This window comes from Aulonocara sp. 'chitande type north' Nkhata Bay, linkage group LG1, assembly GCF_057382095.1.
Source record: "Aulonocara sp. 'chitande type north' Nkhata Bay isolate Kocher_YH1m ecotype deep benthic linkage group LG1, A_spYH_male_GT1.1, whole genome shotgun sequence".
NCBI lineage: Eukaryota > Metazoa > Chordata > Actinopteri > Cichliformes > Cichlidae > Aulonocara > Aulonocara sp. 'chitande type north' Nkhata Bay.
Window position 1 is genome coordinate 10,096,151 of NC_141344.1, and position 14,241 is coordinate 10,110,391.

Below are 14,241 nucleotides of genomic sequence, written 5' to 3' on the forward strand. Positions count from 1 at the left end.
TATATAAAGTTACTATAAATGTTGGATTGTGGAAGTTATATGGATTCCAACACTGTGAAGTGTGAAGACAGGACAGGAAAGTTCTTGCTGAATCTATACTTGCTTTTGTCTGTGATACACTTGCAGGTTTAACAATGCAGTGCAAGTATAATTCATACTTCTTGATTCTAATTGCGAATATACTTTGAGACAAAACTTTATGCCATATTTTCTGACAGTCTTTTGCTCAGTTGCAGGCCTGTTCAAACTTTTGTGCTAGAGAGAAAGTTACAGTGGATGTCGCTCAAAATAAAACTCAAACTGAAGATGGGTCTCCGTGACTTTTTAGTCAGTGCAGCGTAGTTATATATATGAACGTAATTTGTCAAAGTTGGATGACAATTTTGGATCACCCAAATTATAGTTTTATTTCATGGGAGCGCTCAGCTGGAATAAATGTGTTTTAAACTGTTTCGATGACTGTTCATAGCTGTAAAAGAGCTCTGCTTGCCTAATGCTCTGTTAGAAGAACAATAAACAAACTACTTTTCAGAAAAGGAACAATGGCTCTCGTCGTGCTATTTTATATGCGTTTCCATTGTATGAAACTACGTTTTGTGTTGTACAGTTGTCTACGTCAACATGAAATGGAGCGTGCATTGTTTTCAGTGGATGATGCTTTGTAGAATGTTTTGGGGGAGGGAAGCTCAGCGTCTCACATTTACGTTGGTGGCAGTTGGGGCAATCTTTGACATTCACATTTACGTTGGCGATTGTATACGCATTAACAAAGACGCTCACGCATTTATGCAGACAGATACTTGCAAGGGCACAAATGCACTGATGCGCATACAGTTCAGGTACGAACACACAAACACGGAAAGACACACTTGGAAATAGAAAGGCTACACCTGGCTACGTGAAGCATCCGTGCGAGGATTAAATCAGCACTTCAAAAGAGCAGGAAACAAAAACACTCCCAGTGGAGGAGAGGGGAGCGGCTTGGCAGTAAAGACTGTCATCTCCAGACGGAGCAGGAGAGGAGGGGATGGAGGGAATGAGGAAAGGAAGGAGAGGGCGGAGTTTTCAGGTGTGCTCAATGGTGTGTGTGTGTGTGTGTGTGTGTGTGAGCAGACATACAGTAGGCTTGTTTGTGTCTAAATTGTTTTGAGGGTGTGATTGTACTTAAAGACATGACCAATGTTTGTACTATTTGTGGTAGGATGTTTTTTTTATCTACGTGTCAAAAATGAGTGAACGTGCTTTGAAACTATTTCGTGACAAACAGAATGTGCAACAATTCAAAGATGGAATTAGCAAGTATGATTTCAAGGGAATGTGTCATTTTCTTCCAGTGCAAAATCATGTCCAATTTATTTTCTTACAAGGGACTAAGAATTTATTTTTGTATTTGTAAAAGCATTCATATAATTTCACACTCTGACAAGTAAATGTATCTAAACAGAAAAGTCAGTGTTCTACTTAGAGATGTACTTAGTGAAAAGAACAGGGAAAGGAATGCATATATAATCTATGTAAATATCAGATGAAAGTTGTCTCTCTGAACAACGTTTTTGTTTTACGTGTATTTGTGTGTGAAGGTGGAGTTTGAGTGGCTGCGGCAGTACTGGTTTCAGGGCCAGCGTTATGCTCGGTTCTGCAGCTGGTGGACCAGACCGATGGAGCAGCTGGAGAAGGACTGGAAGCTCATGGAGACCATGGTGAGACTGCTCGGACACACTGCTAGTCACATGACAGCTTTGCTCTCTGGTTTCCCGACTTTTACTGCATTTGGCATCGACTCATTGTCACACAGATTACTTACTAAGACTTTGATGGTTAAATAAAATCTATCTAAATTTAAGTTTGTAGGCTGTTTACCATAAAATCTTTTTGTGCGAGTTTAGCTTTCTAGGTTTTACACATGATATTTCTTTTCTGGGACATAGATGAAAACAGTTAGTAGGTTTAGTTTAAGTATTTTCCTTATATTAAAAATATGTTATAATGTATATTAAAACACTACTACTATTGCTTTATAGGTAATACCCTCAAAATATAGGAATACATAAAAATGAGAGCATTTATCCAAAATATGAAGAGTTTCTTTGCTAGTGTAGTAAGGCTGTCACACAAAATAAGTCTTTCAACTAAATGCTCAACACGCCTCTACTTGTGCTTCTTACACAAACTACACAAGTGATCTGCTGTCCAATAATACCCCTCACCAGAGAGGGTGTGTTTAAAATTACATGGTATATTGTCTATCTTCTTACCACGCCACACTATTTAGGATGTGTCAAGTGTTTAATCGTAGCCTCACAGAATTTTTATGGGAGCGGAACGTGGGTGCGTAGCTATTAGTTAGACACCACTGTAAAGGAATCACTTAGTAATGTCAGACTCATAATTAAGTCACCTTAGTCACAGCTCTGTTCTGTAAATTCTCTGTGTGCCGCAGACATACTCACACTGTAGACACACAGCGCGGAAAGCCACACAGTCATATGCTTGGTCTCGCTTTTGGTATACCCCCACAAGTTCTATGCAGTCCCATTCTCGTAGCTGGATTTCAAAGAGTGCGTGCACATGTATGTGTGTGTGTGTGTGTGTGTGTGTGTGTGTTTAACACCCAGACACCAGAAGCAGCAGGGGGCACTCTTGTATCACTGTAGCAGCATCGCAGGGAACGAGAGAGCTGTGCTCCTCTTTTCCTCTGTGCTCTCCCTCGCTCTCTGTCTCTTTATGTCTCTCACCCACTCCTGCTGTCTCTGGGAGCTCTCTGTCTCTGTCAGTGTCGAGCGCTGAGCAGTAATCACATCTAATGCTCAGGCGGGGATAAAGACTGGAGCTGGAGGAGAACAGTGCCGCTGCTGCTCAGCTCTAGTCATAGTCTCTCTTTCCTCCTCTCTCTCACACAGTTGAACAGCCTGGCAGAGAGTGGGTGGGGGTGTTAGTAGACAGGGGCTAAACTCATCTAGAGCTTTACCTCCGTGCCCAGATGAAGTGTGTGATTTGGACCTGTGTTTAGAAAAGGGCATCAGTGAAATGTGAGGTCTTTCTCCCTCTCTGTTCCTCTGTCTCCATGTCTCTCTAATGGGCAAGTGAACCATGTCCACTATGCATTTTAGAAAAAAAATATGTGTGACCAAATATGGATTTCCGCCATGTCGTTGGAACTTAATGTCAGATCTTATGCAATTCGGGGGGGAAAAAAAAGTAAACCAGTTGTTTTTAGAAAAATATAAAAAGCTAAATCAACAAAATGCAATAATTAAAATAAGGTAATAATACATGTGTAACAATAAATGCATGGGTATTTTAAATATCACAAATTACATTAACACGAGTTTATTAGAACATTAATTTTACAGATTAAATACTTTGGCACCAAATTGAATTAATCACAGTGTCACATCACACAAAAGCAAGTATGTCTTCTGCAGGAATGCATATCGAACCCGTGCAAAAAATGATACACTAGTAAATGCATAAAGGTAATGATTCACTATCGTGATGAAGGACAACATTATTGCTCTTGCCAGCAATATTTACATACATGCATCGACCTCTGATATGCTGATGAAAAGCACTTTATAGATGTGACTTATAGATTTTCCTTTCGGTGGTTTTGAAAGCTGTGGCTTTTCTGCCGTTAGATTAAAACACATTTCTCTAAATTACTTTGAGTTATTTAAATTATGTGGGTTCCCCTCACATTTCTTTATTGCATATATTTTACACTTTGAAGCTGGCAATTGACAGTATAGTATAATTTAGTGAAATACAAGTGACCTACTGTGTGCAGATGCTGTTTACCATGTATTTACTTAGATTTTTCTCTTGCCTGCAGAGTATATATTAATACAGGATTATTTTTGTCAAATTTGATATTACCATGGGTGTTTTAGAATAGCAAATATATGTCTCTTTAAATAGGGTTTATAAAATGACACTGTATTGTTTTATACACTGTGCTGAGCAATAAAGCAGCGCATTGTTTTATCCTGCTAAAACAGCAATACAAACAGCCAGCCTTCCCCTCTTTATTGTCATATTTAGCACACACTGTCGTGGGATGCGCTGGGCTATGTATGTGTTTGTTAGTCTGTATGAAGAATATTGCAATATGGGGTGACTAGCTCCTGTTTATGGATACTGTCTCTCCCTGGGGCTCCCTCTCTGCTCCTCAGCCTGTTGTCATGCAAATGCTCATCCTTCCATTTGAATGACATTCTGATAAAATACATAAATAAATAAATAAAGACCCGAAACAAAACAAGTCCACTCTTTTTGGTGCCTCATGAATTCACGTGGTTCCTTGATAGAAACAAAGAATCCGCCTCTTCTAGCATGCCTATGTGAATGAACGGCAAAACTATATTATGTGTGTATGTTGGAAGGTGTGGCTGTACGTAGGGTAAAAGGTTGTTTCGGCAGCATGGAAGAAGGGCATTAACTCAAAGGTTTTACATTCCCCTGTGATCCAGGGTGCCGAAGTCCGTTTAGACCTGGCTCGCAGCCTTCTGTTCCCCCAGGACTCTGCTATCATGGCTATCATACAATAGTGACATTTCCTTAAACTAGCAACAATGAATAGCTTCCATCTGAGTGACAATAGACAGAGAGTCTTGGCTTTATGCAGAATATTTTAAATACCGGTGTGGTATTTTTTTATCTTTTCTCTTTTCACTGTGGGGGAGAAGCGACAGCGAGCCCACGAGCATATCTTTTTTCCCTGTCCTGTGTGCGTGTGTGTGTGTGTGTTTGCGTGTATGTGTGAGCCATTGATGTTAATGTATGCACTCGGCATGACTTTAATTGATTTAGCAGCTCTGCTTGCACAGTACAGCTTTTTCCCTAATTTGTCACTTTCCTGACTTCTGTGGCTGCTCATCTCACAACTTCAAAAGCCACCGGATGCAAAGAGATTTCAATGCACTCAGTCTTCTCTCTCTCTCTCTCCCTTTCTTTCTTTCTCTTGTTCTCTCTCGCTCCCGCTACCTTGCTGTATTTCTCTCTTTCTCACACTTTCTCCCTCATTTGACAGAAGAACGAGCCTTGTAGATGGAAATCTTTTCAACACATATCAAGGAAATTAATCTGCTTTCATAATAAACGGGATCCATTCAGTTGAATACATTTGTATACTTCAAGATGTACAAAACAGGAAGTGGTATCGGGGCCATGTCTTCCTCTACACCGTTCACCCAGCCTGTCAGTCCCTGTTTTTCAATGGTTTGGTCACACACATACAGTACGTGCGCATATATATATATATATATATATATATATATATATATATATATATATACACACATACACATACACATACACATACACACACACACACACACACTCTCTTTTTTTCCCTCCCTGTGTCACAAAATTTGTTTTCTTTGATTTATAATGGAGGCTGGCTTTTGCATGCATGTGTATGCTTATGAGCCGAGATGCGCTTGGCGACCATTTCTTTTTCTCCCCTCACTGTAATAGCAGTCTTTGGAAACAATCTGGGCAGCCGAGGAGGGCTGCACTGCAATCATACAGAACCTGGCCTGGTCGCCATCAGTAGCTGATTAGGTTATTGAGCAAACGTGCTGAGGAGGGGTTGGAGAATGAGGGATGCGGGAGAGGGGGAGGTAGAAAAAAAAACTGCTGGTAGTGTGTGTGCGTGTGGGGGGAGCAAGAGTGGAGGGGTCAATGTAAATGTTATTGCTGTGTGAGCTCATTTGATCAAAGTCCTGGAAAGGTTAAGCGAATCCAATCTGGTTTTGTATGGCAGAGTGGAGACACAGGCGCTAGGGAAGAAACCCCCAGGACGGAGAATGGATTATCATATTGGCGCTGAAGTAGCAGGGGCCTCCGACGGACAGTTTACTCTGCCCGTAATGCGTTTAGACAGCAATTGGCCTTAATAACCTTTATTGACTTCAGCGGGTCAGTGCCAAGAATCTAATTATCAAAGTGTATCAATTTCATTGGAGTTTAGAGTTGCACCGCTCAAAATAATTATTTTAAGGTCGGCCCGGGGCAATTAATCCCCTCTCCACTTATTTGATGGCTTTGTAAAACATTATAAATGTTATGGTTTCTGTTGTGCGTTACGCCGTAAATAATTTTAGGGAGCAATTTTTTTGTAATGCATTATTTGGAGAGCTTGCCGTGCTGGTCCAGGTGAGAGAAAAAGGCAGTATATTTTAAAAAGCTAGGGGCTAAAGCTGAATCACGTTGCAGATGTTTACCAGCAGTAATTTTTCTCTTTTGCTTGCCGCTTAACTTGCACAGTTAGGCAGAGTTTTATATCCACTTTATATGCACACATGGAACCCAGATTAATTATAAGTGTGAACTAAGCAGTAAACTGCTTAAAGACCATTTTTATTGCTCATTATGAAGCCATTTATTATCTCTTACATTAAATCACACTGGGTTTATGCATCATATTGTTTTGCATTTAAAGCTCCACACTACGTAAATAGGCTTATACTTTTATTATATTCAATTCTGTGCGGTTCTTACGCACAGATAGTGCGTGTGCGAAATGTGTGTCTGCGTGTATGGCTTCAGATTTATTTGTATGTTTCTGTCCGCGTGTCTGTGTGTGTGGGGGGTGCAGTGTGGCCGCAGTGTGTGCGAAGGAAGTAAATGTGCAGCTGCACAGTAGTTTATCCTTCATTGACAGTCAATATGTGCTGTTACCTGGATAGTAGCAGCTGTTTCTCCTTATCGCACAACATAGAGTAGAGGCCTAATCCACACGTTCATAATTGCTTGGCGTTGTTTACCTGCAGCTGTATATAAGCTTGCTTGCTTTGCCCTATTTAAAATGGAGCTGTATAAAAAAGAAATTACTCAGAGATTATTGTTATTATTCATTTAAAGAGGAAATATATGGCTGATAATACATTTTACATCATGCAGCAGCTTGTGTTTGGAAATATAAAATGAAAAGAAGCAGGAAGACACACATGGAGAGAGTGAGGAAAAAGAGTGGGGAGAAATGTAGCGGTGGAAAGGTATTTTGCAATTCTCTTTGAAGTCCCTATTCAACAGGGTAAGCTGAATTTTCGGCAGTGCCTGATAGTGTTTCTGCGTAAATGCTTAAACCCCTTTAGAGAATTTTCATGGGCAGATACGCGGTGGCTTGAAGGGAGCGTTTATGTTACCTGGAGCCAATGCAGCCTGCAGCTTTGTACCTAAAGATGTACAGTAGTATTGAATGGAATCCCACAGAGGTTTGTCTATGACAGAATCTCGCTGCAGCATCGCTGTAAGCCGAAGCGGGGAAAAAAAGAGCTTTGAACAGGTTTAACCTTGTCAGTCTTTTGCTAGGCTCATACACTCGCATTTATATACTTGAACACAGACACTGAAGGACAAAAAACACTAGGACAGGCATTGATATACACACATACTTAAAAATACGCCAGTGTCCATTTAGAAAAGTTTTTAAAAAGCTTTGTGGTGATATCCGAAATGGCGACTATTGCTACAGTTTTTCATTTTTTATTCCTGAATATATTTCAAAGTTGCTATTATGTAATGCAATATTCAGATATTTTTTTAATGTTATGTAGAAGAATAAAAGTGGCAAACACACAGGTGTGGTAAAATGTCTGCATGGAGCTGCAATCTTGTTGTCAAAGTTCATAGTGTTTCACAACATATTAGTGTGTGACAGCGAACCAAATCTGAATGCAGCTCACTGTTTGATGAATTCCAGTTTAAAGTGATTATGAGTCCTCATTTATATGCGTAATTATTTCCCCAAAATAGGATATAGATAGCTCATTGTAGTCTTCTTGAGGTGGGAAGAGGTGTTGCCTTTTCCTTCATAAAGCTGACCTGAGTAAACTTGCTTCAGGAATGTGGATGACTAAAATTGGAATTTATTACAAGGACTTGTACGTGACAATGTGGAAGCTGCACATGAAACAATGGCTTTTTTTTTTTTGGTCATTGTACCGTTGACTGTCAGCAACAGTATTGTGCACGCCCCATCTTTACAATGCGGGGATGGAGAGTTTTATTGACAGCAGTTTGGATAATTTATTTTTGTTTGTCTGTGAATTGTGGTGTTGACAGTGTTTTTACTGTATCAGTGGGCTCTGAAGGCAGCTTGTCTCGTCTTCTTAGAAAACAAATGAGCACTTTACAGAGACTGATCTGCCTTATCCGCTTAGCAGCTCCCTCAATCCCCACATTTATTTATTTACTTATTTATTTACTTTCTTATTCATTTACTTACCTCTGTATGGATTTGGTTTGATTTCTCTCCTTCTACTCATAGCCACCCCCTCCTCTTCCTCTCTTCATCCTTGGCCCTGATCAGCAAGATAAGCCTTCAGAGGAGGGGAGATAACATCCATTAAAGTGGTAAAGAGGAATTATGGGGCAGCCCAGATTAATCACTGCTCAGCTTAATCGCATTCTGTGCGGACGCTGGGGTTGGCTGCAGGGCCCAGCTTCATGTGTCATACCAACAGAGCGAGAGAGAGGGCGAGGGAGAGATGCAGCGAGGGACTGAGTATTTGTTGAAAAGTGCCTTGATGGGAAAGAAAGTTTAAAAAGATGAAAGAGATTTCAGGGCATCTCACTGAAACCCCCAATCTGTTATAGACATCACTACTAACTAGCACCTGACATAAAATTATTGCACTTTGATCCAGGTGTAATTGTTTACTCTTGCAGGCAATCATGTCAAAATGGTTTAGTAAAAGATATTGGCACAAACACAAGAAAACACTCTGATTTGTAAAAAGCAAAGAAAAAAAATTGTTCAATTTATGTCGTTTTAGGAAAATATTAATCTTTTTGAATATTGAATATATGAAGACAGCTTGTACAATCTTCGCTGCACTCAGAAATAGCAGTATGCATATTGCAATGTGGCGCCGAGCTCTGTAAGCCGCAGAGAACAAAAATAGAGTTCTCATACTCTGAACTTTGTGCACACACTTTTAATAAAATCATTTAAATCTGAATCTAGATCCTCATCAGGTCATGTGGTTGATATCATTATTGTTTATCTACATGTCAGCTCAAATTCATTTCACATTTATTTGTACAGTCTCTAATCAGAGTCTCGGGGGGCTTTATATCGCCCACACATTGTGAAACAATAAATGAAACCAATTAATGAAAATGAAAACGGCCCACCCCAACTATGGATCCTCAATGTGAACAATGGAAAAAAAATCCCCTAAGACCCTAACTAAGAACAAAAATGGAAACTAAAGTCTTTAGGTTATGACATAGCAGTCTGTTATTTGTTATTATGACACAAAAGCGGGGTCAAAAACTACGGAATTAAGCTGATATACACTGTTCATGCAATAAATTTAAAAAGTTTCAGATAACAGTTTTTTTTTCATCTCCAAAGCAAGCTTAAATGTAAAGGATCAGAGGTGGTGGAAATTTAATCCATGATCACTTCCTTTGTTTAAGTGCGCAACTACTACAGGAAAATAACAAGTATTTAATACCTTGGTACCTCGCTAATTCTTCAAAATCACTGGAGCAGCCATCATGTTTGGAGCAGCAATCTGGGTTTTAAAATACACAGTCCTGTTTAAAAACAATATGTGTGGAGAGGGTGGAGAGAATGATATGATTCTGGTGGGAAGACGCTGTAAAATTGCCTGATTCGCTTGAAGAAACGCAAAGAAAAGGAGAAAAGATGGGAAAAGATTGTGGATGATAATTGTATAATTTTTTTTGGGGGGGGGGGGAGTGAAGATGGAGGTGGTTTAGGGAAGTGGAACAAGGGGGAAAAATAAGACAGGGTGGTTGTGACTTTTCCTGATATCTGAGGAAGAAAGTTATAAAGGTAAACAGTGAAGTTGGTATCAGGATCTGTGAGTTAAAGTAAATCAGAGAAATGAAAAGCTGATGCTGGAAACTGGAAAAGGCCACGTAAGTCCTGGGAGCATTTTGGGAAGTGCTTTACTGTGCACCTTTCAAAACTGCCATGTTCAGTATGAAGAGGATATCCTAGTAGAGAAAACCTGAGATCTGTGTTTTTGTATTAAACAGCCTAAAAGTGTACTGGTGGTAACAGGTAGCTTTTTTTTAAATGTGATTTAACTATAGATCCTGTTTTACATTCATTGGCCGTCCTCTTAGGTAACACTAATCTTCCACCCTGCTACCTGCTACCCTTGCAGTGCAGATAGAGTGATCTGATGGGTGGTGTTAAATGGGTGAGATGTAGGACAGTGTAATTAAAGCTAGTCCTTTAGTGGGCCCTGCCTCGCTCTGCTGGGAGTGCCCGATATAGCACTCATTAATTCCTATTTGTGTGTAATGAGAGGGTCATGTTGGATGTAATAAATGGCTCTTTTATTTGGGTGAGAGCGGCAGGGTGGCATCTCCTCCCGGCTAACTGTCTCATAAACACCCTTTAGCCACTCTAATCAGCCTCCCTGGGTGAGGAGTAATCACACATACACGCATAACACAATGGGAGGGAAGATATACTAAATATGCAAAAAAAGAAAATTAAGCATGTTTAGAATGTATTTTTTTAAAATGCATATTAGAAGTAATTTTTGCATATTCATTTTCCAAAACGAAAAATAATAGCGCAATTTAAACATTGTAGAAGTTTGGCAGTTTTAAAATGACTTCTTTAGCTATAAATGACCATAGCGATAATCAGAAAAAACACATATTAGATCCAGTCTGTATTTTATTTGTTTTTCCCTTTTCACTGCTGCCAGTTGATGGCAATGCATTTGAAAGAACAGATTGTTTTAAAAAAGTCCTCTGGGGCTGATCAAAAGGTTCAACACACAACATGTGCAATAATGGTTGGCCGCTGATCAGCGAGGGCCACTTTGTTGAAAGATTAAACCAAAAATACAACCAAAAAGCAAACACAAATGTCATAAAAAAGAAGTTTGAACTTGACTGCCTTTTGATATCTGAATACAATGTAAAATAGATTTGCGATTCATGGCAATAATTAGGAACACGATAGGTGCATTTTTAATTCCCTTTACTTAATTAGATGATATCAGTGTAGTCCACAGTTTTTAAGAGCATAGGTGCTTTATTGAACATAAATTGTTGAATGTAAAAGCTCCAACGGTGTCTTTGACTTCCCTGCCAGCTTGAAGTAGACAGAATCTTATAGAGTATGCAAGTCCATAATCTACTTATATGTCGCTGCGCTATGTGTTTGGCATTTACGATTACTGTATCGCCATGTGGTATGTATAGAATTGTGTAAGGCATGTGCAGTACCACTCTTGTGTATATGAATGAAGCAGAATACAGACAGACAGGTTATTTACAGACAGTGATGCAAAAGTGAATTTATTGATTACCCATTACGTTGAAAAACAAAAAACAAAACTGGCATGTGTAAAACTAACTTTCCTTCATGGCTGATACTATACAGACCTAACACTTAAATTGTATTTTATGGCCTATAATTTTGCAGATCTTAATCTGTTCTACTTAAGATACAGTCATTGTTTCACTGTACATCTACCAGTAATTCAAATTTGATGTCAGACTGGACATATAAGAAGCCCTGTCAGGCAGATTCAGAAACTGAAGAATCACTAGTGTTCAGACTTCTCTTACTCAATCAAAACTTTGTTAGCAGAACATTTCAGCCCCTGCAGGCATATCCCCCCTCTCAAACAAAATTCTTCTATGTGAGCATGTTTAGATGGATGGAAATCCTTTTTATTGGTTTAGCATTTTTGAAGACTTGAAGTATGGTGCTGTGTGTAACGCTGTTACTTCAGGGCTTAGAAAGGCTGGCTTTGGCCCCAGTCAGCAAAAAGCTTTTTACTGGCAGGAGAGTGAGGTGCCGATCACAATCTGCTATCTAGCTAGAATCTAGACTCAGCTTTCATATACTGAAAGAGAGAAAGGGGGTTTCAACAGAACAGAAGGTGCTTGAGTGTCACGCTCATCGCAAATATCTCTGTCCAGCTCTGTCTTCATTGTCCTGAATTAGTCAAAGCGCCTCTCAAAGCTTTCTTGTGATGGATGGATTATGCGTTCTAGCCAGGCCGGTGTGCCGTTTTCACAAGTGCGTGTGTAGCCCCTGCCACAGTGTGCTGGAGAGCTCATTCAGACTAAGAACTATGTGGTTTAGCCATTAAGGCCAACTGGACGGACACTCCTTACCATGGGTCAAAGACAAAAGCCTTGCAAAAAAACCCCAAAAAAACAGGCCGGTGAATTTTTATGTGATATTTGTGGGCCCATTGGGCTACAACTTGACAACAGATTTGCTTTTCTTCTTGCCACCAAAAGAGATCACCACAAAAGCCCGAGAGTTCTGCTTCATTTGACCCTGTGCAAAGCATATGTCCTTCCATCCTGCTTGTATTCTGTCCATAAGATGGACTGCCGTGGGCCCATAGAAAGCATCCCTGCCCACTTGACTGTGTCACAATGCCTTCAAACAAAACCACTTGTCAGGGGTCTTCCCTTTTTGGGACTGTCTCTATTCCCACTCACCCTTTGTCACTTCAGACATGCTACTCTGATGTTTCAGACACATTTTTCTAATGTTTTACACTCCATATAATCTGCTGTGTGTAGCAAACCCCATTTTACTGGCTGCTATAATTGATGGTAGCTGCGACCTTGCAAAGGTCAATCTGGCAGAAAGGCCTAGGTTTCTGTCACCACGGAGATTGCGAGAACACACACACAAAGCGGGAAATATCTTGTTTTATCAAAAAAATAAATCTTGTTAAGGTTTCAATTGAATGTTTTAGAGATCTTGGCATAGAAAATAAATTGCAGTAGTCATAATGTGTACTGTATAGAAAACAAAAGGTGCAATATATCAGTCTTTTTATTGTTATAGGTCTGCAAAAGGATTTAAAATAATTTATTGGGAGTAAATTTAAAGCCTTGAAATCCGCCAGTGTGAATGTTTCAATTGTATAAACTGTTAACCGTTGCTCAGATGATTTAAAAAGACATAAATATACAAAATAAAGATTTCCTTAAATTTTTCTTGAGTGAACATTTTCATAAAGCATTTCTCATTTTATTCACTAGCAACCCCGATCAACAGTGTTGACACCCTTCATTCTTCTCTCTCACTCTCACACAAGCGCGCACGAACACACACACACACACACACACACACACCCTATCAACCAATCTTATGTAATGGAAACTGAGTAAATTTCATTTCAGGTATGCCTCAATTTTGAGCCATCTGTAATCGTGTGATGGTAGGCACAAAGCAAGGAAAAAAAAACATACACACACATACTAACGCACACACACAGTTTTTATGACTTTGAATGTGAAACTCGCTGGTGGCATGCAGCAAACATACACAGATCCCTTGTCCAGACTGGAGCGAGCCCTACCAGGATCACAGCTCCCCAGTTGTTTACATCTGAGACCAGAAACTATCCATTCCTGTGAGCAAGGTGCTCAATGCCTTTTTCCACCAGCGGTCAAAGTGATATTGGTTTCTTGTATTAGAGTAAGGAGGGAGATGAAAGCAGCTAAGGGTCTGTCATACTCTCATTGCTAGGGCCTATGAAATCAGGTGTCAGAGCAGCTGAACTTAAACTGTCACAAAAGTCCATGGAGTGTCTGGAGATGTGGAGAAAAGGGTTAAATCTTAAAACCTGATATATTTGCTAATGTGTTAACCATGCAACGGGAGTGCTATGCTGGATTTGGTGTGGGAAGGGGACAGTAAAAATTAAACAGCTGAGAGAAAAGGAAGTGTGTGGTTTTGTGTGTGCGTGTGTGTGTGTGTGCTTGTGTGAGCCGTTGATGTTAATGCATTTTTTAAAATAACTTGCGTCAAAGTGATGTGAGTGCTTGCAAGAGAAACTGACAATAAAAAAAGAAACACCTTTTTATGAACAAGGGAAGGGGACAATATCTGAAAGAAGACAAATGAGAGAGAACAGAAGAGAACACGTAACATACAGCCGCGAGAAGGAGAAATGTTGGCATATAGCAACATTTATATTATGAATTTTGACTTTAAACTTTCTTGTTGTTGTGTGTGTCTGAAAAGGTAGATCTTTGTCATTTATACAATATTAGTATGTTTCTCAAGTATATTCCCTCGGCACTATTATCACTTGTAAGTCAGTCGTTTTCAGAATTCAAACTAGCAGACCTCTGACTCATTGTCCTGTTGAACAGAAACATTTAGCTTTGCAAGAGTTCCACCACTTTCTGTTAATTATCAACAAAAATATAAATTTTTTTCACCCAGCCATACTCTTCCTTTTATCAAATTTAGTGTTA

The 14,241-nt window shown here is 39.6% G+C and overlaps 1 protein-coding gene across 1 annotated transcript in view; it reads left to right on the forward strand.

Moving 5' to 3' along the window:
* fto (FTO alpha-ketoglutarate dependent dioxygenase) overlaps positions 1 to 14,241 on the forward strand; it is a 114,915-nt gene that overhangs the window by 35,001 nt on the left and 65,673 nt on the right. The window contains exon 7 of the mRNA XM_086264006.1: positions 1,581 to 1,700. Coding sequence (XP_086120132.1) covers positions 1,581 to 1,700 — 120 coding nt within the window. The remainder of the gene's footprint in view (positions 1 to 1,580; positions 1,701 to 14,241) is intronic.